The sequence below is a fragment of the Pristiophorus japonicus genome, chromosome 7 (assembly GCF_044704955.1).
Source record: "Pristiophorus japonicus isolate sPriJap1 chromosome 7, sPriJap1.hap1, whole genome shotgun sequence".
Taxonomy (NCBI): Eukaryota; Metazoa; Chordata; class Chondrichthyes; family Pristiophoridae; genus Pristiophorus; species Pristiophorus japonicus.
This window is the reverse complement of record NC_091983.1, coordinates 138,412,724-138,440,459: the sequence shown is the minus strand read 5'-3', so window position 1 is coordinate 138,440,459 and position 27,736 is coordinate 138,412,724. Positions and strand designations below refer to the sequence as shown.

General features: G+C 43.8%; 1 protein-coding gene across 8 annotated transcripts in view; it reads left to right on the top strand.

The window, feature by feature from the left end:
- zufsp (zinc finger containing ubiquitin peptidase 1) overlaps nt 1-27,736 on the top strand; it is a 64,933-nt gene that overhangs the window by 16,005 nt on the left and 21,192 nt on the right. For 3 of the 8 annotated variants that reach the window (XM_070885350.1, XM_070885343.1, XM_070885347.1), the window contains exons 2-6: nt 3,577-3,649; nt 7,773-8,021; nt 10,206-10,884; nt 17,245-17,355; nt 22,489-22,598. In XM_070885350.1, coding sequence (XP_070741451.1) covers nt 10,233-10,884; nt 17,245-17,355; nt 22,489-22,598 — 873 coding nt within the window. In that variant the 5' untranslated portion in view covers nt 3,577-3,649; nt 7,773-8,021; nt 10,206-10,232. Of the gene's footprint in view, nt 1-922; nt 1,592-3,576; nt 3,650-5,133; nt 5,176-7,772; nt 8,022-10,205; nt 10,885-17,244; nt 17,356-22,488; nt 22,599-27,736 lie in introns of those variants that run through there. The other 5 variants (XM_070885344.1, XM_070885346.1, XM_070885351.1 and 2 more) reach the window with 5 other exon arrangements.

Below are 27,736 nucleotides of genomic sequence, written 5' to 3'. Positions count from 1 at the left end.
GTCCGGACCGGGGTGAAACAGGGCTGCGTCATTGCCCCAACCCTCTTCTCAATCTTTCTCGCCGCCATGCTCCACCTCACAGTCAACAAGCTTCCCGCTGGAGTGGAACTAAACTACAGAAGCAGTGGGAACCTGTTCAACCTGCACCGTCTCCAGGCCAGATCCAAGACCAGCCCAACCTCTGTCGTCGAGCTACAGTACGTGGATGACGCCTGCATCTGCGCACATATAGAGGCTGCACTCCGGGACATAGTCGACGTATTTACTGAGGCGTACGAAAGCATGGGCCTTAAGACATCCGTAAGACAAAGGTCCTCCACCAGCCTGTCCTCACCGCACAGCACTGCCCCCCCCCCCCCCCCCCAATCATCAAGTTCCATGATGCGGCCCTGGACACCGTGGACCACTTCCCATATCTCGGGAGCCTCCTATCAACAAGAGCAGGCATCGACGACGAGATCCAACACTGCCTCCAGTGTGCCAGTGCAGCCTTCGGTCGCCTGAGGAAAAGAGTGTTTGAAGACCAGGCCCTCCAAACTGTTAATACAGATACTTTTTCCCTCAATCTGTTTCAGTGAATACACTGACACACTAACACCTTGTTGCCTTTTCTGTAAAAGACCTTTATTGAAGATTCTCCGGCCGGGACTTGTCAGGACAAAGGAACACACTCTGTCAGAGCCTGTTCACCTTCCTCTGGACAAGCCCCTTTACAGCGCGAAAACACAGTAGTTATACATTTTCAAAACATAACACATTTGATTAGCACTTGGTCTATCCACTCCCTTTCTTCCTTCCCCCCCCCCCCCCCCCCCGAGTACGTCCAATGGCAGGCGAGGAAGTCTCCTAATTAGGGCTGGCCCCCAAGGTCAGCTTGTTTATAGCTTCGTTAAATTATCCTTATCAGTAAAAACCATTTCCTCCTTATCAGTAAAAACCATTACGTTACCCTCTCCAATCCATGATTGCTTTTTCTTTCCCATGACCCGTGTTTAACCTCAACTCTCAGTAACCCCTTTTTTTCTGTCGATTCTGCAATTGTCTGCATCTTGACATTTCTTTAGCTATTTTCCCAAGATTCCCTATCTCCATCCCTCTGCCACATTCACAATCCTTCTGTACACATTCTCATTTCCCCCCTTTTATCATTCCATGATAACCCTGGTGACTATTCCAGGAGTATCGCGTTTAGCCGTGCGCACACTCTTTCCTGATCATCCTTGTTGTCTGTGAGTCCGCCTCGAGCCTCTTCGCAAGGTCTTATCAATATCTGTTTAGGTTCTCACATCGTATCCTGTCGGAATATTATTGAATTGATAACTTCTGGACCCTTGGTACAAGGCCGAAGAGAGGCCTTTTACCTCCTTATGGGTCGGTGCAGAAACCAGCACTTTAACCCTTGTCCCGCTGGTACCCCTAATGCCAAATTTCTCTTACAATTCCCCCCTTTTGGCCCTTGGCTATATGCCAAGCTGGCCATATTTCCGGATAACTATCTCCCTGTAGGCAAGCTCCAGATAGGTTCGTTCACCTGGGTGGCCATCCCCCAAGCTTCGGGACCTCCTGAAACCTTCCCACAGAGTTATATAAGGTAAGTCCTTCCTGTAGGACTGCTTAAATTTTCATCCCTTATGGCCTTAATCATAGTGCGTGCCCTGACTTATCGTTTGGTCTGTTTAATTCGTGCACATGTTAATCCCATCATGACCATCAGAATCAGACCCTGTATTACTACAAGTGCATGTGATATTATTCTTATCCATGGGTGAATTTGAATATTAAGTCCAATGTCCCACAGCTTTGAGTACCAGGGCTGATCAGCCAGCATTGCGTTAGTGTCTCTCTCTAAGTTGTCTATTTCTTCCATCAGCCGAATATACTGTCGTCTTTGATTCTGGATTCCTTGCACCAAACGTAATTGTTCCTCATTTAGTTCCGGTATCTGTTTGCCTTGCGGTTCCCATACCGCCTCTTTGTACCTTTCTCGGAGAGTATCCGTGATTGTTCCGTGGATGATTTCCGTTGTCTCGGGATATATGTGGTATCCATTTACATCTATTTTTCCCATGGGCCTGAAACAGCAGTTAGGGTTGGTGATGACACAGGGGGGTGACTCTTCCCCTGGTCTTAATCGTCGGGTTGGCTGCTCCTGTGCTCACGAAATCTCCATTCCCTTGTGGAGCAGCGATTGTTTCGGAATCGTGTTCGAGGGGAGTGATACTCAGCATGCATCCATTTGTTTGGTGGAATCTGCAATCATCATACGTCATTCGTGGCGTACCTCGACATAAAACCACTTGGTTAATTTATAGCAGTCAGTTATGTCAATGCCTTTGGTACTATTGTTAATTTTAATCACCCGTCTGGCAGGCTGATGGTAACGCAACCGAGTTTGGTTTCTCACTTCACCAATATTATCAATCTGGTATAAGGGGTCTCCCTTTGTTACATCATACTGTGATATGGACAACATAAATCCGATCATATTCACCCGCCCAGTAATACATCTGAATTTTGGCACCCATTCGTGACTATTCCTTCGTACCTCGCATGTGTTATTCATTTTTTTTATCTAGAGTCCAATTGTTAAGTATGCTTTTCGGAATCCAATCTGGCGTATATCTCTATTCTGGAGTTGCTCCAAGTTATGTTGTACCTCACTTAATATCCAGGCCCCATACCTGGAGCAAACTATCTCAGCCTGTAATCGTTTACTTATATCTTTCCCCATTGCGTGGATCAATTTTATTGTCTTGGCATTTCGGCAATGTATGGGCCACTTGTAACAGTTCCCCTTCCACGCCATCTCCCAACCGCACTTGTAGGGCTTGGTTATCCAAGTCCCTCCCCACTAAACCACTCGAGACTACGCCATTAAGTTGTTAACCCGGTCATATATTGCATACAGGCCTATGGAATTCATCGTCGTAACCCCTGCCACATAACCCGTGCCTAGTGTTTCCAGTATTCCCCTTTTTGTTCGACCTTGCCCTGTTCCCTTTCTGACATTAAATCTCAGGGTAGTGGGTTCCGGGCCTTCAAGGATCTGTTGTGTCAGGTTCTGGTATAGACTTATAGTTTCATTCCCACAGAAGCTACGAAATATTCTATCCATTAGGTTTAGGATAAGTAGTCGCTGACGCACCCCAAATTATATCCTTTCTTTAGATTCTTTTATTACTAGCCCCCCTTTGGCTTCAGTCTTTATGGACAGGTTTATGGGGGGACTTGCGTGGTTGTGCTGGGAAGAATTGTTGTCCCCAGGGTGTTGTCGGGGCAGTGGTAGGGCTTCCCAGGGTCCCTTTGGGCGTGTTTGGTGTCCCAGCCGGACTTTTTGTCCTATGAACTAGCTCCTGTCCTCGGAATTTACTGGCGCCCATGGCATCGGCAGCCTGCTGCATTACAACCTTACTTAATACACTATACATAGCCATGCGTTAAAATAAGTTCTATCCTTGCTCCAGTCCTTGGCTGCTGGGATGCATATTTCGGCAGTTAAATTAAACAAAGCTAGTTCATGTAGTTGTGTCTTTCCTGCGTGTGCTATATCTCTCATAGTCCATCTGTATTATCCAGTGCCTGCGTGGGCCTCAAGGTTCCCAGTATCCTGAGTCTCCAGAGTCGAAGCAGCCGCTGTGGTCCCATCTCGGTAAGTGTTTTATCTGTAAATTTTAAACAGATAGCCTGGTCATCACCAGGTGTTAGGTTCTGGTCTACTCATCTTTTATCCATGCATGTTGCAGTCACTCTGTGAAATCGGAGGTGAGGGTTAGGTTGGGTTTGTGGACTACACTTACCCACCGTGGGGTACATTGGCTCTATTGCCATAGGTGATGATGCTATGGCTGCGCACTGCACTATCCGTCTGGCCCCGTTTTTTAAAATCTCTTCCAGCTTATTTATCTTAGCTTTTAACTCTTGAATTTGTTTTGTTTGAGTATCTTTCTTTTATTTGTATCAGGTGAGTATTATTACATAGGCTAGTTCTGTTTTTATTTTTATTCTGACTATCGCACCATTTCCTTTGTCAGGTGAGTCTTTTTTATTCTATTAAGAAATCCAAATTAATAATGTCCAGTATAAAACAGCTGTCAATGGAAAGGGTTAACTCCTTGACAGGTTTGTAAGAAAGCTTGATGTCATTACGTGACTTCACGTAACCATCCGAAAAATTATTTTTTTAAGTCTTCTCATCAGGAAAGATGGCATTTTAGATTAAACTCCAATTTTTTCTTAGCTTCTAATTCAAGTACTTTCCAAAGGTTTTTTTTTATTGATTTACACCGAGACCACACATTTTTAATAGCTATTTTGTTTACTGAAATCCAATTTTCACACGCGCTGTGTACATTCCAACATTTCGTTTTATTTTACGGTCTTGTTCACTGGGCAAATCTTGTGTTTTATTTCTCTCTCAGCACAAAATCTAAACATCTGTGCCAGTTCCATTTTCTACAAGAATTTTTAAATTTAGTAAGATTCTCTAATTCCCAGTTCTTTCTGTGCTGAGTTTGCATAGCTTAGATCTTTTCTTCTCGTTATTTTCAAAACCCTCGTGCTTGTTTAGACTGTTCGGGACTTTTCTTGATAAACAACGTCCATTTTGGAAATCTTTCAAAATGCAGTGAAACTTTCTCGTAATTTAAAATTATTATCAATGTAGAGTGTCTTTTACTTCTTCAAATTCTCTTTTTTTCCCCAATTAAACCAATATCTTTTTCATAGCCGATATCAACTAGTATTTAGTAAGTTATGTCTTTTTCCATCGCAAACATCCCTTTTTTTTTCCAGCACCTAATTAGTGCGTTACGTCTTTTTTCCAGATCACCTTTCTTCAAATTAGGTTTTGTATTTTACACGGAGGGCTCGTGTCTCTGTAAATTTGTTAATTTAAAATCATCAGACAATCGAAGGCACTTTTCCTTTCAAATTCGTTCAATTTGTTTACTTTCAAAGTTGCGTCTTTAACTTTTTCTTTTCTCCATAACTAGAACGGAGTCTAGCACGTAGGCTTTGAGGGTTGCTTTTCGTTATCTCAAAATGTTCAGTTTCAAGATCGTTAAAATGTCTTTTTCTAAACTGCTAAAGCTTGCTGTTTTAACATTTTCAAAAGTCCCTTTTACATCTTCGCAGATAGCTCGCCACTCTCCCAGGAGTTTGACCTGATCCCTGAAGGTATTTCTAGATTGTTTCCAAACCTTTTAGTTTTATTTCCTCCTTTTTCTTTCAGAGATCAGATTTAATTTACCGGTAATAACTTTTTTTTTTTAGTTTGAATCCACCTCAGTATTTTGCTGTGCCTTCTCTTAATATCTCAAAATCCCAATTCAAATTTTGTAATTTCAATCTTTATTTAAAACTCTCTTTTTTGAGCTAGAAGCTTTTTTTAAAAAGCATTCTTTATCTCATTTCTAGACTAAATTTATGTCTTTCAACCCAATGTAATCAATCTTTTGTGCATTCCTAGCTCCGTAACTTATCATCCGAATAAATCCACACCTGCGTTTCTAACTTAAAATGTCTTAAAACTTCCCGCATACAGGACAACACTACAAAGGGTTGAAAAAACTTTCACTCTGTTTGGAAAAGTGGGTGGAACTAAAATAAACAGACAGCTGCACCACTCTTCCAAACAGGCTTTCAGAAACATGAAAACATAAAAAATTAATTCCGCAGTCAAAAAATCACACAAGGGCTCTCACTCAACGACAGACATTCACAAATGTCTCTCTTCATTCAACAAAGCTTATTAATTTTTTTTTGGCCGGCTCTATTTTTGGATCCATGATTGCCCATTCCCGCGTCGGCCCGCGGTAAAGAAATATTTTATCCTTACACAATTCCTTTTATCCTTACACAATTCCTTGCGTTGCCCCGCGATTTAGTTTTACACAGTTCCTCGCGTCACCCCGCGATTTAGTTTTACACAATTTCCTTTTCCCTTCGCGTCGCCCCGCGGTGTTCCTATTCGCATCGCCCCGCGATTTCCTAAATTAAAAGGTATTCGCCAGATTGACCTGGATCTCGTTCGGACGCTATCTGAGAACCAGCGAGTGGCAAAACTTTCTTCAGACTTTTGGGACTGGAGGGAACTGAGGTGGTATTTAAAGGATACTCACTCTGGTGGCCACTTTCCTCCCGTCTCGTCCGAGGCTAGTTCGGCTCTTAATTCGCAAGCTTTCGGCAGTCGTCCGTTGAGATCCCACTTCTGACACCAAATGTTAATACAGATTCTTTTTCCCTCAATCTGTTTCAGCGAATACACTGACACACGAACACCTTGTTGCCTTTTCTGTAAAAGACCTTTATTGAAGATTCTCCGGACGGGACTTGTCAAGACAAAGGAACACTCTCTGTCAGAGCCTGTTCACCTTCCTCTGGACAAGCCCCTTTACACTGCGAAAACACAGTAGTTATACATTTTCAAAACATAACACATTTGATTAGCACTTGGTCTATCCACTCCCTTTCTTCCTCCCCCCCCCCCCCCCCCCCGAGTACGTCCAATGGCAGGCGAGGAAGTCTCCTAATTAGGGCTGGCCCCCAAGGTCAGCTTGTTTATAGCTTTGTTAAATTATCCTTCCTTATCAGTAAAAACCATTTCCTCCTTATCAGTAAAAACCATTACGTTACCCTCTCATATCCGTGATTGCTTTTTCTTTCTTGTGACCCATGTTTAACCTCAACTCTCAGTAGCCCCTTTTTTTCTGTCGATTCTGCAATTGTCTGCATCTTGACATTTCTTTAGCTATTTTCCCATGATTCCCTATCTCCATCCCTCTGCCACATTCATAATCCTTCTGTACACATTCACAAAACTGCCACCAAGCTCATGGTCTACAGGGCTGTAGTAATACCTGCCCTCCTGTATGGCTCAGACACATGGACAATGTACAGTAGACACCAAGTTGCTGGAGAAATATCACCAACGATGTCTCTGCAAGATCCTATAAATCCCCTGGGAGGACAGGCGCACCAACATCAGCTCTCCTCACTCAGGCTAACATCCTCAGCATTGAAGCACTGATCACACTCTATCTGCTCCGCTGGGCAGGCCACATAGTCCGCATGCCAGACACGATACTCCCAAAGCAAGTGCTCTACTCGGAGCTCCTCCATGGCAAACGAGTCAAAGGTGGGCAGCGAAAACGCTACAAGGGCACCCTCAAAGCCTCCCTGATAAAGTGCAACATCCCCACTGACACCTGGGAGTCACTGGTCCAAGACCGCCCTAAGTGGAGGAAGTGCATCCGAGAGGGCGCTGAGCACCTCGAGTCTCAACGGCGAGAGCGTGCAGAAATCAAGCGCAGACAGCGGAAAGAGCGTGCGGCAAACCAGTCCCACCCACCCCTTCCCTCAATGACTATGTCCCACCTGTGACAGAGTCTGTGGCTGTCGTATTGGACTGTTCAGTCACCAAAGAACTCACTTCAGGAGTGTAAGCAAGTCTTCCTCGATTCCGAGTGACTGCCTATGATGATGATGTAGTTAAAAATATTATTAACTGAGTCTAAAAAATATTGTGAACCTAAATAAAGTGGGCGGGTGGCAGTGGTTTAGATGTATGTGTCTGTACTATTTGCATTGTACAGTATAATTCAGCACCCAGAAATTGCACTGCCTTTAGCGCAGTCATCTATAACTGTGCCACATTGTGCGCGCAATTGAGCTACTTATGTGCTATTTGACTGTAAATACACTAAGTTATATTCACTTTTAATTGCTTTTTTGCCAGTAGGAAAATTACTTCTTTTTTGTAAATTCTGTTCTAGACAGGGCATTTCTGGAGAACAGACTGCTGAAAAAAGAGATTACTCAATGTTTGAGATCGAGCATTTTTCAAGTGATGATGGCTGTATTGCAATTGGCTACAATGTCACCAGCTCATTTTGAAGATCCTTACTGTGGAAGTAGTGCTTTATGATATCCATTGCAGTCCAGAACTACATATGACAAATCTTTTCAGACTAATTTTTAAATATATACATTGAGTTCTTGGGTACCCTTGATTTAATTAAAAGGTAAGTACCCACTTTGGGGTCAAGTTTCGGCCGCCCGCTAGAACAGCGCACATCGGAGAGGCCTGCCTAATTTATAGAACAAAAATTGCGCCGAATACTTAACCTCACGATTCTCAGATAGCTGTAGGTTTCAAACTAGGCGCTGCGCAGCAGGAGCTGTTGGGGACGGAGCTACAGCCCTGCGGCAAAAACAATGCCGGCAGCTGCGCCCGTGCGTAGTAGCTGCCGGCGTCCTGTCTCCGGGGCGACGACCCTATCTCAGGCCGAAGGGATGTCGCCCCTATCCCCGACCGAGTGGTCTGCGCATCTTACCTCGGCGGCGGGCCCCGCCCGCCTGGCCACTCGCTGGGGGCAGGCCCCAGTCGAAGAGTCGGCGCCATCGGCAGCCCAGCATCGGCTGCTTGTGGGCCCCGCCCGAAGTCCTTGGCGGAGCCTGGTTTCTTCGTTGTCATATCTCTTCTTCTCCCCCCCCCCCCCCCCCCCCCAGTCCCCCATCTTCCTCTCTTTTCTCTTCCTCCCCCCTCTAACTTCCTCTATTCTCTCTTCCCCTCCCCCCCCCCCCCAGCTTCTTCTCTTCTCTCTTTCCCCCCCCCATCATCTTCTCTTCTCTCACCCCCCCCCCATCATCTTCTCTTCTCTCACCCCCCCCCCCAATCATCATCTCTTCTCTCACCCCCCCCCCATCATCTTCTCTTCTCTCACCCCCCCCCCCCCAATCATCTTCTCTTCTCTCACCCCCCCCCCAATCATCTTCTCTTCTCTCACCCCCCCCCCCAATCATCATCTCTTCTCTCACCCCCCCCCCCATCATCTTCTCTTCTCTCACCCCCCCCCCCCCAATCATCATCTCTTCTCCCCCCCCCCCCCATCTTCTTCTCTTCTCCCCCATCCCCTCCCCTTCTCCCTGGTGCTGCAGTAGGTGAGTAGAAATATTTATTTATTTATTGTGATTTTAATTTTTTATTAATTTATTTGGATTGATTTATTGGTTTATTTATCTTTTATTATTGATGATGGCTCTTTATTTGTAAAAGTGAAGTGTTTAATGTTTGTAAACGCCCCTCCCCCCCCCCCCCCCATCTTTCATTCCATATGCCTGATTTCCAAGTGTAGGCAAGGTTTTTCTGAGCATACAAAAATCTGCACTTACTCCATTTTAAGTTAGTTTGGAGTAAGTTTTCGCTGCCTAAACTTGCAAAACAGATGTAAGTGGCCGAACACGCCCCTTTTTGAAAAAAAAAATCTGTTCTAAAATGAAACTGTTCTAACTCACTAGAACTGGAGCAAACTAAAGGCCGAGAATTGCAATTTCTAAGATACTCCATTCTAAACTAGTTGCTCCAAAAAAATAGGAGCAACTCAGGCTGAAACTTGACCCCTTTATGTTCAGCAATCTAGAGCTGAAAAGTTAGATAAATCTTTTGTTTTTCAGTACTGTGGCCAAATAAGAATTGAAACCATTGGTAATGTGTTGAATGAAGACTTTTGAGAAGGAATTGGGATATTATCATTGCAGGATATTACTGTTGCATGATTCGCAGGAATATATAAAGAATGAAATACCAGAGCTGTGGGAAGAGATTCTAATAATGGTTATAAGCTGTGAGTGATGCTTCAGCAATTGCTAACAGTTGTCAGATCCTTAACATTAGCATCTTTGAATCACTTTTGTGTGGGCTCCCTTTTTAGTTAAATGGGCCACATGGTGCCTTACTGATTGACACACACCTGGAAGGTTCAAGTTAAATCTGTGACATGTACTGTGTTATCTGATATCAGTAGCGGTGGTAGTTTGGATCTGTTGGCCTCTGGCAATCCTGAGGAAAAATCAGTCAAGTTTCCTACTTCTGATGGCTATCCAGTGACCCTACCAGAAAGTGTCGACATCAGGTTAGGATAAGATTGAGTTAGGCTGTGATGCACTCTGTCATTGAAGAGACTCTTAATACCCGAAGTGTATGCTCCAACAAATCATTTTTTTCAAACTCAGCAGCCGGGTGGGGGATCTGAGTATTTTTAAAAGGAAATATACTTGATAACATTGCAGGGTCTGATATATTTTAATTATGGATATCCTATTTGTTGCACCATAAATATTACAGAATATATTTTTCATATTTACAAGCTAGCAGTCTGATGCATTGTACAGATATGCAATGTAATGATTTTTTTCTTTTTAAATAGTTGAGTGTGTCAAGTCAGTAATCCAGCATGTTCACCTGTGATATTTGTGGGCAAAGTGGCCTATCGGAACCAGACATGAGGACACACATTCTTATTGTCCATGAAGAAAATGAGCGCAGCTGTCCAATCTGCAATCTATCTGGAATTAGCTATGATGAATTAATGTTCCATATAGAGACTGCCCACAGCGAGACGAAACCTGTAGATGATCGAAGGACAGTCTGTTCCATTGATAAAGAAAAGGATTCCAATTCTTCACTTCAGACCAGTAGGCTGACTCAATTAAAACATAAGGCTCCAGAACACACAGAATTTGAAATGGACAGGATGAAGGAGCCAAAACCAGAAGAGCTTCAGTTGTCTTGCTCTGCTTCACCTTCTAACTGTGTGAGACCATTTAGACAAAACTTAAATAGAAATCGTGAATCTAAAAGATTAATACAATCCAACACTTTCAATGGGCATTTTTCAGGAACTGTTTGGCGGCTTCCCGAGCAAAAACTATCTGACAAGAATGATAAAGGATCAAAAAGCAATGGCCTTTGTGTCAGTTCTGAAGAATCTGTGAAATTTTATGCCCCAGAATGTCCCTTTTGTGGCCTAATAGGAGGTTCAGGAGAGGATCTAAATGAACATGTTAAAACCAAGCATGCAGAAGTGCTGGAAACCCCTCAAAAAGGTATGATCTATGTGATTGATACAATACTTTTAATCTTCAGCAGTAAATGTGGCAGAACTAAGAGCTCAGTGATGTGGGTAGAGAAATGTTGCTTTATTTATAAAAGTAATACTCTAGGGTAGTCCTCTACAATGGTCTTTTCCTTACCTATTTGTCTGAGAAACGCAAACATTCCCAACCTGCCATGTCTAAATTATTACAAATGTTACAATTTTTTTAAGTGGTTCATTTCCCAATTAAGATCATTATTTTCACTGCATTTCCAAACCTATTTGATGGAATATGATTTAATTGTGGCTCCCAGCACTTCCTGCTGCTCACTGCCTTCAGGAGAGCAGCACTGTGTAGCCAGATGGTACTAACATGGTCCTGGTTCCTCCTGGACTGGAATCTGCATTAGTCCCTGTGAGCTGCTGGCACTGTAATGTGTTCAGTAGGTGGCATCAGTTGAGTGGCTTCCTGCTAATTCTGGAGACCTGATAGAGAGAGTCTCAGCAAGTGAGGGGAAATAAAGCATTTCTGTAAAGTAGGTGGTTTTTTAAACTGTTTTGATCATTGCTTGGAAGAAGTAGTTTATAACAAAAGTTTCCCCTTGCATAGAGGCTAAATCTTTGGAGTGAAACCAAATTTTTATACGAAGATTCATTTAATGGTATCACAGACAAACTTGATCGCAAGATCAGTATGAGTGATAATCCCCCCCCCCCACTATTATCCCTGTCAGACCCTCCTTCCTGACTTACCCTAGTGCTGGGGATCATAAGAACATAAGATAAAAACATAAACACAAACATGAGCAGGAATAGGCCAAACGGCCCCTTGAGCCTACTCCGCCATTCAATAAGATCATAGCTGATCTACCATCTCACTGCACTTTCCTGCACTGTTCCCATAATCCCTTTGGATCCAAAAATCTATCGAGCTCTGTCTTGAATATACTCAACGACTAAGCATCCACATCTCTCTGGGGTAGAGAGTTCCAAAGATTCACACATGGCCAATGTTCCCTGTAAGCTGTGCATTGTTCTGCGTGGCGTATTTTTTTAGTGTGCGGTCCCTTTGAATTTTCCACATGTGCAGTATTTACAATGGAGAAGTCGGTGAGCGACCAGCGCGGAATCTCTCCCTTTACTGCGCGGCTGCGCAGCTTAGCGGGAACATTGATCGTGGCTGAACTTCTACCTCGACTCCACTTTCCTGCCCAGTCCCCATAACCCTTGATTCCCTTAGTGCAGAAAAATCTATTAATCTCAGTCTTGAATATACTCAACGACTGAGCATCCACAGCCTTCTGGGGTAGAGAATTCCAAATATTTATAACCCTCTGAGTGAAGAAACTTCTTCTCTTCTCAGTCCTAAATGGCCAACCCCTTATCCTGAGACTAGGACCCCTAGTTCTAGATTCTTCAGTCAGGGGAAACAGGCCCTCAGTATCTACCCTGTTAAGCCCTCTAAAAATGTTATACGTTTCAATGTGATCCCCCCCTCTCTTCTAAACTCTGAGTGGAATGGGCCTTTATTCCATAATCTCTCCTTAAAGGATAGCCCTGTCATCCCAGAAATCAGTCTAGGTCTCTCTGGTCCTTGGCACGCTCCAGGCGCCCAATTTTAATAGCCGGGTAGCTAAAGTCCGCCGACTTTCCGGCTGTTTTGGTCAGGGAGTTAGCCAGCAGTCTGGTAATGAGGGTAAACAAGGAAATAAAGGAGAGTATCAAATTAAAAACCATGCGTATAAGGTGGCCAAGCTTAGTGGGAAACTAGAAGATTGGGAAAATTTTAAACGACAGCAAAGAATGACTAAGAAAGCAATAAAGAAAGGAAAGATAGATTACGAAAGTGAACTTGTGCAAAACATAAAAACAGATAGTAAAAGCTTTTACCGATATATAAAACTGAAAAGAGTGACTAAAGTAAATGTTGGTCCCTTAGAAGATGAGAAGGGGGATTTAATAATGGGAAATGTGGAAATGGCTGAGACCTTAAACAATTATTTTGCTTCAGTCTTTATAGTGGAAGACACAAAAACCATGCCAAAAATTGCTGGTCACGGGAATGTGGGAAGGGAGGACCTTGAGATAATCACTATCACTAGGGGGGTAGTGCTGGACAGGCCAATGAGACTCAAGGTAGACAAGTCCCCTGGTCCTGATGAAATGCATCCCAGAGTATTAAGAGATGGCGGAAGTTATAGCAGATGCATTCGTTATAATCTACCAAAATTCTCTGGACTCTGGGGAGGTACTATCGGATTGGAAAGCAGCTAATGTAACGCCTCTGTTTTAAAAAAAAAAAGGGGGGCAGACAAAAGGCAGGTAACTATAGGCCGGTTAGTTTAACATCTGTAGTGGGGAAAATGCTTGAAGCTATCATTAAGGAAGAAATAGCGGGACATCGAGATCGGAATAGTGCAATCAAGCAGACGCAACATGGATTCATGAAGGGGAAATCCTGTTTAACTAATTTACTGGAATTCTTTGAGGATATAACGAGCATGGTGGATAGAGGTGTACCCGTTGGATGTGGTGTATTTAGATTTCCAAAAGGCATTCGATAAGGTGCCACACAAAAGGTTACTGCAGAAGATTAAGGTACGTGGAGTCAGAGGAAATGTATTAGCATGGATCGTGAATTGGCTGGCTAACAGAAAGCAGAGAGTCGGGATAAATGGGTCCTTTTCGGGTTGGAAATCGGTGGTTAGTGGTGTCCCACAGGGATCTGTGCTGGGACTACAACTGTTTACAATATACATAGATGACCTGCAAGAGGGGACAGAGTGTAGTGTAACAAAATTTGCAGATGACACAAAGATTAGTGGGAAAGCGGGTTGTGTAGAGGACACAGAGAAGTTGCAAAGAGATTTAGATAAGTTAAGCGAATGGACTAAGGTTTGGCAGATGGAATGCAATGTCGGAAAATGTGAGGTCATCCACCTTGGGGGAAAACAAACCGTAAAAGGGAATATTATTTGAATGGGGAGAAATTACAACATGCTGCGGTGCAGAGGGACCTGGGGGTCCTTGTGCATGAAACTCTTTTTGGATCCTTGTGCATGAAACTCTTTTTGGATCCTTGTGCATGAATCCCAAAAAGTTAGTTTGCAGGTGCAGCAGGTAATCAGGAAGGCGAATGGAATGTTGGCCTTCATTGCGAGAGGGATGGAGTACAAAAGCAGGGAGGTCCTGCTGCAACTGTAACAGGGTATTGGTGAGGCCGCACCTGGAGTACTGCGTGCAGTTTTGGTCACCTTACTTAAGGAAGGATATAATAGCTTTGGAGGGGGTACAGAGACGATTCACTAGGCTGATTCCGGGGATGAGGGGTTTATCTTATGATGATAGATTGAGTCCTTACTCGTTGGAGTTCAGAAGGATGAAGGGGTGATCTTATAGAAACATTTAAAATCATGAAAGGGATAGACAAGATAGAGGCAGAGAGATTGTTTCCACTGGTCAGGGAGACTAGAACTAGGGGGCACGGCCTCAAAATACGGGGGAGCCAATTTAAAACTGAGTTGAGAAGGAATTTCTTCTCCCAGAGGGTTGTGAATCTGTGGAATTCTCTGCCCAAGGAAGCAGTTGAGGCTAGCTCATTGAAATGTATTCAAATCACAGATAGATAGATTTTTAACCAATAAGGGAATTAAGCGTTATGGGGAGCGGGCGGATAAGTGGAGCTGAGTCCACGGCCAGATCAGCCATGATCTTGTTGAATGGCGGAGCAGGCTCGAGGGGCTAGATGGCCTACTTCTGTTCCTAATTCTTATGTTCTTATGTTCTCAGCCACTGAAATCAGCAGGGCCTCCCCACTGCTGTTTACTAAGCTGCATTCTTGCCTAGGACTTAAACCAACCCTTATGTTTTAGTAGCATTTCTGAAGTTGGTGCATTAGTTTGCTTCGATGCCTTCTTGGCTGAGTTTGATGTTTGGTTTATGGCCCATTCATACTATATATTCTCCGTCTTCACCCTTCTTGATTTGTCTGCAACTTTTGACATGGTTGACCACTCACTCCATCCTTCTCCAATGCTTCTTCACCGTCGTCCAGCTGGGTGGGACAGCACTCATCTGGTTCCATTCTTAACTATCTAATCTTAGCCAGAGAATCACCTGGAATGGCTTCTTTTTCCACCCCTGCATCGTTGCCTCTGGTGTCCCCCAAGGATCTATCCACGGCCTCCTCCTATTTACATACTGCCCCTTGGCGACATCGTCCGAAATAACAACATCAGTTTCCACGTGGAGGCTGAATACACCAAGCTCCAACTCACCACCACTTCCCTCGACCCCTCCACAGTCTCTAAATTGTCAGACCGCTTGTCCAGCATCCAGTTCTGGATGAGCAGAAATTTTCTCCAATTAAATATTGGGAAGACCAAAGTCATGGTTTTCGGTCCCCGCTACAAACTCTGTACCCGAGCCATTGACGTCATCCCTATCCCTAACATCTGTCTGAGGCTGAAACAGACTGTTCGCAACCTTGGTGTCATATTTGACCCTGAAGTGAGATTCCAACCACATATCCACAGCATAACTAAGACTGCCTATTTTCACCTCTGTAACATCGCCCGTCTCCGCCTGTGCCTCAGCTCATCTGCTGAAATCCTCATCCATGCCTTTGTTATCTCTAGACTTGACTATTCCAATGCTAGCCTCCCACGTTCTACCTTACGTAAACTTGAGGTCATCCAAAACACGGCTGCCCATGTCCTAACTCGCACCAAGTCCCGTTCACCCATCATCCCTGTGCTCGCTGACCTACATTGGCTCCTGGTTAAGTAATGCCTCGATTTCAAAATTCTCATCATTATTTTCATATGCCTCTATGGCCTCGTCACTCCCTATCTCTGTAATCTCCTCCAGTCCCACAACCCCCCTTAATATTTGCTCTCCTCTAATTTTGCCCTCCTGAGCATCTCTGATTATATTCATTCAACCATTGGTGGCCATGCCTTCTATTGCCTAGGCCCTAAGTTCTGGAATTCCCTGCCTAAACCTCTCCACCTGTCTACCTCTCTTTACTCCTTTAAGACGCTCCTTAAAATCTACCTCTTTGACCAAACCTTTGGGCACCTACCCTAATTTCTCTCTATGTAGCTCGGTGTCAACATTTTTTGTTTTGTAATACTCCTGTGGAGCGCCTTGGGGCATTTTACTAAGTTAAAGATTTTACATATATATAAGTTTTGTACTTTGCGTCAATGCAAAGTGGTTTTTCCTTATGGTGACACAAAAACATGAGGAGCTGGCAGTACAACTCAACATTGCAGGTTTTACATTAATTTGACCTGTACCTGCAGTCTAACAGCACCATTCATATTTATTGTAGTGCGGAGGGGAAGTTATGTCGTATTTTTGCCCTTGAAGCTGAAATAAGACCTATTTCAGTATGTCAGTTTGTTTTTCTCTGTTAACCTTAATGTCCTTTATTGGTGGCAGGAGATGAAAATGAATTGATTTAATAGAAGAAGCTCATGCGAGGGCAGTAAAAGCACATTTAGTTTACCTAAAATCCTCTACTATCTTGAGTCCAAAATAAGTCTCAGGGCTAGAAATTGGTCTTTTGGTGATGGCGGTATTTTTTCAGCATTTTTGCGCAAAAATACCATTACAAATACCGCTATTTTTTAAAGGTTAAATTGGCAATAAAATGCGCCCTACAGAAAAAATCGGCATTGCATGAGGATTCGCAGTGGAAACTGCGGTCCTCGCCAACTTTAGTCCGAGGCCGATTACCGCTAAAAAGACAGGCCTTGGGAGGGAGGAAAACACAAAAAATTGCAAAAATTCACACAGCATTTACTGCTGCAAAAGAATTTTAAAAAATAAAAAGTTTTTAACTTTTTTTTTTTACAGGTCTTAATACTTAGTGCTGTTTCTGGGGCTTTTTTTGGTGTTGCACACCGACGGTCCGCTTTTCAGCGGTATTTCAAAACCGCCGGCGCACAACTTTGGCCAATTTAGGTGAGCACCTTTTAACGTCAAAAAAGGCAAAATATCGCCGAAAAAACGGGCACAAGGCTGACCAATTTCTAGCCCTCAATGTTTTAAATGAAAAAATTAATATTTTTTCATCATTGTGAGCAATCCATGCTGGAAGCACCCATTTTATAGGTAGTTAGCCAGTAATTTAATTAATTAGATCACTTGAGGTATGTCAAATTGGTGTACCGCCTTCTCGCCACAAAGAACTTTTTGATTGGTGTATATCTCTTTCATATACTAAAAACAGGTCAGCTCATTCCATCACATCACATCACAAACCAATTCACCTATTATTTTTTTTAATGTCCTATTTGTATTAAAAAAAAGTTAATATTTTGTATGTTGAACTGGAGTTTAATTTTCTCTTTGTATTTATTAGGTTTTAGAAAACAGAGACTGTATTCATGTCCCATGTGCAAACTAGTATTTGCAAATTGTCAGATACTGCAGGAACATGTCGAGTTGCACTTAGCTGAGAGTAGAGCTGAAGGTAATACATTTTGTTCCTTTTAAAATAAGATAATGTGAAAAGCTATTTTTTATTGGTTTAACCTGGCAAATTCACGTTGTCTAACAGATCAGCTCTTGATACTGAAAGACACTTTGAAAATTTCCAAAGTTTCTGCAAAATTTATTTCTGTAACCACGTCTTTGATAACCTCCTGCAGTGTTTCTTCCATTTCCTGCTTGGTTTCTCAACTGATCCCCAGCTAAACTCCATGAGGCGTTTGTTATACAAGTGAAAGATGCTGTATACATGCAAGTTGTTGTTGTAGTACCAATAAACTGTATTTTTGCCTCATTTCAATATTCTACAGTTAAAGGTTTTCCATTTTATGTATGCTCTTCTGAGATTGCCATTACGGCATGTTCCAGGGCACAGTCGAGCAAATTTTACCATACATCTATTTTTTTCTTGGAGCGCTTGATGTGAATTTTGAATGCTACATATTTAATCAATTATCCTGCCCCAAATCACTATGGTGGTTGCATAATGTTTATTGCTAAGTTCTACCTTGGCCTCTTCCCAACTCCTCTCTCAGCTTTTCCTTAGAATGCCTCTTCCTTCCCTCTCACCTCTCACTTGCAATCCTTATCTTGTACCATCCTTCAAAGCCCACCCTGATTTCTTTAATGAGATCTCCATTAGCCTCTCTGCCAAGTGAGTCCTCATTCTTGGTGATTTTCAATTATGCCTACCTCATGCTCCCTTGACCTTCTCCCAGTGAATATGCTGACCACTGATCTGCCGTTCCTTGGCACCTTGCTTGCTAATGTTAATGGCTCCCTTTGCTCAGGCACCTAAACTCCCTTAACTCCATTCCACCTGTCCTTACTTAATCTCACTCCAGTTGATCATCATAGGCGGTCCCTCGAATTCGAGGAAGACTTGCTTCCTCTCTAAAAGTGAGTTCTTAGGTGAGTGAACAGTCCAATACGGGAATTACAGTCTCTGTCACAGGTGGGACAGTCGTTGAAGGAAAGGTTGGGTGGGGAGTCTGTTTTGCCGCATACTCCTTCCACTGCCTGCGCTTATTTTCTGCATGCTCTCGGCGACAAGACTCGAGGTGCTCAGCACCCTTCCAGATGCTCTTCCACCACTTAGAGCAGTCTTTGGCCAAGGACTCCCAGGTGTTGGTGGGGATGTTGCATTTTTATCAAGGAGGCTTTGAGGGTGTCCTTGAAACGTTTCCTCTGTCCACCTTCTCCCAGTGAATATGCTGACCACTGATCTGCCGTTCCTTGGCACCATGCTTGTTGATGTTGATGTTAATGGCTTGCCATGTAAGAGTTCTGAGTAGAGCGCTTGCTTTGGGAGTCTTGTGTCAGGCATGCGAACAATGTGGCCCGCCCAGATTAAACTCTCCCACCGACTTCCACAAACCCCCCTTGATCCTGTCATCTCTTGCCTCACCATTTTCCAAGTCTCTAACTAACTAGGGTTTATCTTGCCACTTCCTCACCTCTCTTACTACTACATCCGCCTGCCTCCCACCCACCCCACTACCATTACCATCCACTTTTGAAAAAACTCCACTCCCTTATTAATTGCCTTTCAAGCTCCCAGTCCCTCTCCTTTGGTCCTCCATTCAGCATGACAACTCTACTGGTGTTGACCTGCTCAACTGCTCTCTTGCCTCTGCCTTCGATGCCCTCATTCCCAGTCACTCAGTCTCCCATCCCTTATGTTCTCTCAGTACAGCTGTCCATAATTCTGAGAGATGCAAACTTGAGCTCCTCTGGTGCAGAGTTATTCATTATACTTATAATTAGTATTATGTATTATTCATATACTTAATTGCTAGATCTATTATCATGTTAAGTACTACTCTCATGTTCCTAAGCAAGGATAATCCATAGCTCATTTTCTTCATGCTGAACCATCTCTTCAAATCTCTCCCATCTCTATCCTGCCCTCTGCAATCTCATCTGTTCCAATTATTCCTATCCCATGCTCCCTTGATCTGCTCCCAATCAACATGCTGACCGATCAACTAGCCTTCCAAGGCACCAGGCTTGGTGATGTTGTTAATGGCTCCCTTTGTTCAGGTACCACCTCCCTCCCATTCAAAACTGCCATCAACACCCTCACCTTCAAAAAGCTCACCTTCAACCCATTCATCTTCCCCCCACCTCTAACATCCCTTTCCCATATATGATCTTAGAATGTGTCATCGCCTTGAGGCTCTGTGCCCATTTGAACCCCTGTTCAAATCCCTTCAATCCAGCTTCTGCCCAGCTGAAAGCCCTGGACAAAATCATGAATGGCATCTTTTGTAACCTTGACCACAGTGCATTATCCCTCTTTGTCCTTCTTGATCTCTCTGTAGCACTTGATATGGTAGACCATTGACTCTGCTGCGTTGTCCAGCTGCTTGGGACTACCTGTGTGTGGTTCCAGTCCTGCCTGTCTGTATACAGCCAGTGTATCTCCAGCAAAGGCTTCTCCTCCTGTCCTAGCATTGTCACCTCCAGAGTCCCTCATGGATTTAAATTTGCTCCCCCCCCCGCCCCCCACCCTTTCCACTTCCTCATCTACATGACGCTCCTCAGTGACAGGCATGGGCCAGTTTCCATATGTATGCTGGTAAAACCCAGCTCTACACTTTCTTCACCACTTCCCTTGACCTCACAGCCACCTCTGAGGTCAGACAGGCCTGACATCAAATTGTGGACGAGTCAACATTTCCTTCAACTAAACATCAAGATGATTAAAGACATATTTCTCAGCCTCTGCCATAAACTCTGTTCCCTTGCCAGTGCCTATATCCTCTTCCCCAAACACTCACTCAAATGGAATCAGATCTTGCAGAGCAGTGACTTCCTGATCAATCCAGGGCTGAGCTTCAAACTATTCTATCCATCACAAAGATCACTTATTTTAATCTCTGCCACATTGCACCTATCTCTCTCCCACTATCTCAAGGCCTAAGACCCATTTCTTCTGAGTGTTTCTCCAATCGGGCATCTGTCTGGTGTTCAACTGACAGAAAGGTCAGTAACCGTATCTGATCTGATTAGAGGTTGTTCTGCTTTGTTCCTGCTTAAATAATTGCCAAATTTTAGGTGTTTATTTTGTAACTTCTTTCTGACTATATGGAATGATCATGTTTTGCTAGAAGCAGAGTGTTTGAAGAAGCAGTTTCTGACCTAGAAATTTTCAAGTTATGGTAATAGTATGTAAGGGCAGGATAAAGTATTTTGAGTGACTTTATATAATACATTGTACACTATATGCACAATACTCCTGTTACAAAACAGCACATCCTCTGACTTAACAGGAGCAATTTTCTCTGAGACTCCCCCCTGCTCTAGCCCTAAACTCACACCTTTCTCTAGTTTATCTCTGATCTCCCCTCTTGACCTCTCCACGCTCATCTTGTCCATGAGACCCACTTCCTGTTCCCTTGACCCTATTCCCATTAAACTACTGATCACCCAACTTCCTTTTTTGGCTACCAGGTTAACCGACATTGTTAGCGGTTCTCTCTCCTCAGGTACTGTTCCTCTCGCCTTCAAATCTGCGGTCATCACCACTCTCCTCAAAAAGCCAACCCTTGACCCCACTGTGCTTGCTAGCTTACCACCCCATCTCTAACCTCCCTTTCCTCTCCCAAGTCCTTGACTGTGTTGTCGCCTCCCAAATCCGTGCCCATCTTTCCCGAAACTCCGTGTTTGAATCCCTTCAATCCAGTTTCCACCCCGACCACAGTATCGAAACGGCTCTCATCAAAGTCACAAATATCCTTTGTGACTGTGACAAAGATAAACTATCCCACCTGGACCAGTCTGCAGCCTTTGACACAGGTGACCACTCCATTCTCCTCCAATGCCTCTCCGCCATCGTCCAGTTGGGTGTTTGGGTGGGACTGCACTCGCCTGGGTGTTTGGGTGGGACTGCATTCTTATCTATCTAATTGTAGCCACAAAATCTCCTGCAGTGGCTTCTCTTCCCACTCCTGCACCGTTACCTCTGGTATCCCCCGAGGATCTATCCTTAGCCCCTTCCTAGTTCTCATCTATATGCTGCCTCTGAGTGCTATCATCTGAAAACACGGAGTCAGTTTACACATGTATGCTGACGACACCCAGTTCTACCTCTCCACCACTTCTCTCGATGTGCAGAAATTTTCTCCAATTAAAAATTGTGAAGATCGAAGCCATTGTCTTTGGTCCACGCCACAAACTGCGTTCCGCAGCCACTGACTCAATCCCCCTCCCTAGCATCTATCTGAGGCTAAACCATACTGTTCGCAACCTAGGCGTCATATTTGACCCTGAAATTAGCTTCCGGCTACATATCCGCAGCTCAGCTAAAACCGTCTGTTTCCACCTCCTTAACATTGCCTGCCACCACCCCTACCTCAGCTCATCTGCTGCTAAAATCCTCATTATTCTCTTTGTTACTTCTAGACTTGACTACTCCCAACGTACTCCTGGTTGGCCTCCCATATTCTACTCTACGTAAACTTGAGGTCATCCAAAACTCGGCAGCCTGTGTCCTAACTCGCACCAAGTCCCGATCACCCACCACCCTTGTGCTCACTGACCTACATTGGCTCCCGGTTAAGCAACGCCTCGATTTCAAAATTCTCATCCTTGTTTACAAATCCCTCCATGGCCTCGCCCCTCCCTATCTCTATAATCTCTTTCAGCCTCACAACTCCATGAGACGTCTGCGTTCCTCAACTTCTGCCCTCCTCAAATTCTGCCTTCTTGAGCATCCCTGATTATAACTGCTTAATCATCGGTGGCCCTGCCTTCAGCTGCTTTTGCCCTAAGCTCTGGAACTCCCTCCCTAAACCTCTTCGCCTCTCTACCTCTCTTTCCTCCTTTTAAGATGCTCCTTAAAACCTACCTCTTTGATCAAGCTCTGTAATTTCCTCTTATGTGCCTCAGTGCCAAATTTATCTGTTTTGTCTTATAACACTGCTGTGAAGCGCTTTGGGACATTTTACTTTGTCAAAGTTACTATATATATTTGAGTATCTGCTAGTATATATGTAAAACTGGATTATTTTAATACAGGATATTAAAATATACCCATTGCAAATTTTGTGTTGCTTATATATATTTAATATTTGTATTGTGATTGTCTATTTCTTCACTGATCTGTCTCTAGAATGTGCACTGGCTGATCGTCGATTTGCCCAAAGACTACAGGAAGACGAAGAAAAACAAAGAAGACTTTTGGAAACAAAAAGGGAGCAAGAGGAATTTCAAAAACTTCAGGTATTTGCCAAAAACTCTATATAGATCCTTGCTTGTCATTGTTCAACTGAAAATATAAGACTGTATATGACAATGCTGTCTCCAAGTGCACCAATTTATTGTTAATATTTCTAAAATTTTCTGACTCATATATACGATTGCACCATTTTGGAATCTTTACCTATTTGGCCATGAATGGATCTTGATTCAGTTGATAATGACGATCCCTGCTGCTGCAGCTGAATTTCCTCCCTGCTTCCAAACGCAAGGCCCCTCTGCCAGTTGATGGGCCTGCGGTAAGTTAGCAACTGGCCTATGTACATCACCTGAACTTGTAAACATAATGGCTATAATGATCTTGCTATGAAGTTTGATTCGGCTTACAAAACGCTTACAAAGGCCAGAGATACATAAGCCATTTAGAATGTTGTTTAGGTTGGGTCATGTCTAATGCCCTCTTGAAGGACTGCAAGGAGTCAATCCTGACTACCACCTCTGCAATCCCTTCCCTCTGAGTAATGTAGAAATTCCAAACGTTCAACTTCATTCCCAGCTTTCTGAATTTAAATGGTTTGTCGCTTGCTCAATTTGGCCCAGCTACCTGAAGCTATCTATCCACTTGTACATTACTGATACCCTTTATAATTTTAAATACCTGAATCAAATTCCCTGTAAGTCTGTATTTCTAATAAATCCAAACTGAAGATATAAAATCTATTTTCATGGCTTAGTCGACATGGCTGGCGATTATTCTTGTTTCCCTTGTTTGTACCTTCTCTAAAGCCACAGTGTCCATGTTACAAAGTTCAGGTCTGCCTTAAAAACTCTCTTGGGTACAGCGGTGCAGATCTAATCTGTAAGCATTCCGAGCATCTTGCGTTTAAGACTGCCAGTACCCCCCAATATCTAATAAAGTAGTACAACCTGGGGGTGTAACAATAGGACCCCTTGTGATCTGATATCCTGTCTTTTGCATGTGCCCTCGTGCGCTTCGCCAACCTTTAAGTGGACCGAAGACAGTTTAATGAGGTGAAGCTTGATGCAGATCGTTAAGCTGCTTTATTTTACTGACAGCAAGTGAATAAGGAATAACAGTTAGAACTAAACATCACTTTAATTAACTTCAGATCCAAACTCATTAACAAAAAAATAATAAATACAGTATACTACACTTCCAATGAGCAGGCTCACTTATAATGGATAATCAAGGGGCTATAGAGAGGGAGGAACTTAAAACAATCACAATCACTGAAGAAAAGTACTCAGTAAAATAATGGGACTAAAGGTGGACAAATCTCATGGACCTGATGGCTTGCATCCCAGGGTCTTAAAAGAAGTGGCTGCAGAGATAGTGGATGCATTGGTTGTAATCTACCAAAGTTCCCTGAAGTCTGGAGAGGTCCCAGCGGATTGGAAAACCGCAAATGTAACTCGCCTATTTAAAAAAGGAGGCAAACAGAAAGCAGGAAACTATAGACCAGTTAGCCTAACATCTGTCGTTGGGAAAATGCTAGAGTCCATTATTAAGGAAACTGCAGCAGTGCATTTGGAAAAGCATAATACAGCCAAGCAGAGTCAGCATGGTTTTATGAAAGGGAACTCAAGTTTGACAAATTTGCTGGAGTGCTTTGAGGATGTAACGAGTAGGGTGGATAAGGGGGAAGCAATGGATGTGTATTTGGATTTCCAGAAGGCATTCGATAAGGTTACTGCACAAGATTAAAAACTCACGGGGTTGGGGATAATCATCATCATCATAGGCAGTCCTTCGGAATCGAGGAAGACTTGCTTCCACTCCTAAATTGAGTCCTTTGGTGGCTGAACAGTCCAATGCGGGAGCCACAGACCCTGTCACAGGTGGGACAGACATTCGTAAGGAAGGGTGGGGGGGGTGGGGGGGTGGGACTGATTTGCCATACGCTCCTTCCGGTGCTTGCGCCTGACCTCTTCATTGCGGACTGGCTAACAGAAAACAGTCGGGATAAATGGGTAATTTTCCAGTTGGCAAACGGTAATTAGTGGGGCGCCACAGGGATCGATGCTGGGGCCTCAACTATTTACAATCTATATTAATGACTTGGATGAAGGGACCGAGTGTAATGTAGCCAAGTTTGCTGATGATACAAAGACGGGTGGGAAAGCAAGTTGTGAGGAGGACACAAAGAATCTGCAAAGAGATATAGATAGGCTAAGTGAGTGGGCAAACATTTGGTAGATGGAGTATAATGTGGAAAAGTGTGAGGTTATCCACTTTGGCAGGAAAAATAAAAAAGCAAATTATTATTTGAATGGAGAGAAATTACAAAATGCTGCAATACAGAGGGACCTGGGTGTCCTTGTGCATGAAACACAAAGTTAGTATGCAGGTACAGCAAGTAATCAGGAAGGCAAATGGAATGTTGACCTTTATTGCAAGGGGGATGGAGTATAAAAGCAGAGAAGTCCTGCTACAACTGTACAGGGTATTGGTGAGACCACACCTGGAGCACTGCGCACAATTTTGGTCTCCTTATTTAAGGAGGGATATCCTTGCATTGGAGGCAGTTCAAAAAAGGTTCACTCGGTTGATTCCTGAGATGAGGGGGTTGACTTACGAAGAAACTTGAGTAGGTTGGGTCTATTCTCATTGGAGTTTAGAAGAATGAGAGGGGATGTTATTGAAACATAAGATACTGAGGGGGCTCAACAAGGTAGATGGGGAGAGGGCAGGGAAGTGGAGCTGAGCCTAAGATCAGATCAGCCATGATCTTATAGAACGGTGGAGCAGGCTCGAGGGGCTGAATGGCCTACTCCTCCTATTTCCTATGTTCCTATTAACTTTTACTGGGCAGCCTTCTGGTTTTGACCAGTTTTGAGTTCCAGATGAGTGAGTTTCCCCTTGCTCGGCCAATCTCTCTTCCCAGACGTAACTGGATTGATTGCTTTACGTGTATCCCTTTTCCTCCTTGTGTTACCAGGAAATCTAAGGTCTGCCAGGCTGGTAAAGGGAAAGGTAAAGCAAGAATAGAGTCATGGGGAGGCAAGGGTGGGGAGGGGGAGAAGGCAGAATGAGTTGGAGAAAAATAAAGACTTGCATTTATGTAATGGCTTTCACAACCTCAATGACCTAAAGCACTTTACGGCCAACAAAATTATTTTGAAGTGTAGTCACTGCGGTAGCCAATTTGTACGCAGCAAGGTCTCACAAACAGCAATGAAAGAAATGACTACGTAATCTGTTTTAGATTTTGGTTGAAGGATAAATGATGGTCAAGATGCACGGAGGACTCCTGCTCTTCTTTGAATAGTGTTGTGGGATCTTTTGTGTCCACCTGAGAGAGCAGATGGAACCTTGTTTCAAGGTCTCATCTGAAAGACGGCACCATTGACAGAGCAACACTCCCTCAGTACTGCACTGAATGCGACTTGAACCCGTGACCATCTGACTCAAAGGCAGGAGTGCTACCACTGAGCCATAGAGGAATAGGATTAGCTGCTAGCATGGTCGGGGTGGGGGGAAGGAGAGGAGAGAGCAGGATTAGAAGCCAGGAGGAGCAGAAAGAGAGAAGATATAGCACAGCAACAGGCCAAACGATATAGATCTGGGGAGGGCAGGAAGAGAAATGAAGATTGACAGAGGACATTGGAGTAGAGTTGAAGCTGAGAAGAAGTGGCTTTACTGCTGTAACCAGTATCCGAATGCAAGACTAACCTGAGTAGAGATTAGGGGGAAGGGGAGGATGGGTGAAAGGAAGGGAAGAATGGGGGAGGGGAGCGGCAGGGGAAAAGATAGGAAAGAGAAACATAGGGAGATAGAGAAGAGGAAGACAGTGATAGAGACAGAGATGGGCAGGGAGTGGAGAGAGGCAAGGAAGATGGATGGAAAATGGGCATAGGCAGAAGAGAGAGGGGACGATGAAAAGGCAGAAAGGAGGGGCAGAGAAATGGGAAGGTGGCGGGGGAATGGAAGAGGGGAATGAAGGAGGAAAAAGAAATACAAATCTATTCTGTAAATAACATTGCAACAAACAATAGTTTGTTCTAGAATTCAAGCTTAAATTCATCATCTCCAAACATTTTTGCCTACAGCTTATGAACTGTTAGAAATTCTCATTAATAGCATTTAAAGAAATGTCTGGTGACAGCCTTCATCAGTCTCTTTAAAGACCATTGGTTTGGCTGCTAAGCACATTGAGAAATTGACCACAGTATGAATGGTGCAAAGGACTTTTGCAAAGGAGGCCTGAAACAGGCGTTTTGCCCCATATTTTCATATGCAAAGGACCTAAAGCTTGTTTCAGGTGCGTGCCCTAGTTGCCTATACAGAAACCTTTACCAATATGGTGGGAGGTGCACGCCGTCTGCTATGTTAGATGCTTGGGCGCCTGTTTTCCGCCTACATAATGGCTTTGGCAGCAGGAAATTTCTAGGCCATGATTTTTAATACGATGTAGATAAATTTACAACAACAACTTGTATTTATATAGCATCTTTAACATAGTAAAACGTCCCAAGGCGCTTCACAGGAGTGTTATAAGATAAAAAAACAAATTTGACACCGAGCTATATAAGAATAAATTATGGCAGATGACCAAAGGTCATAGAGGTAGGTTTTAAGGAGCATCTTAATGGAGGAAAGCGAGGCAGAGAGGTTTATGGAGAGAGTTCCAGAGCGTAGGGCCCAGGCAGCTGATGGTTCGGCAGTTATAATCAGGGTTGCTCAAGAGGGCAGAATTTGAGGAGCGCAGACATTTCTGGGGACGGGGGATGGTTGTGAGGCGGAAGGTGATTAGAGATCAGGAAGGGCGAGGCCATGAAGGGATTTGTAAACAAAAATTAGAATTTTGTAATCGTGGCATTGCTTAACTGGGAGTCAGTGTAGGTCAGTGAGCACAGTGGTGATGGGTGAACGTGACTTGCTGCAAGTTAGGACACGGGCTGCCGAGTTTTGGATGACCTCAAGTTTATGTAGTGTAGAATGTGGGAGACCAGCCAGGAGTGCATTGGAGTAGTGAAGTCTAGAGGTAACAAAGGCAATGATGAGGGTTTCAGCAGCAGATGAGCTAAGGTAGGGGCAGAGACGTGCAATGTTGCGGAAAGAAAGACTCAGATTTATATAGCGCCTTTCATGACCACCAGATGTCTCAAAGCGCTTTACAGCCAATGAAGTACTTTTGGAG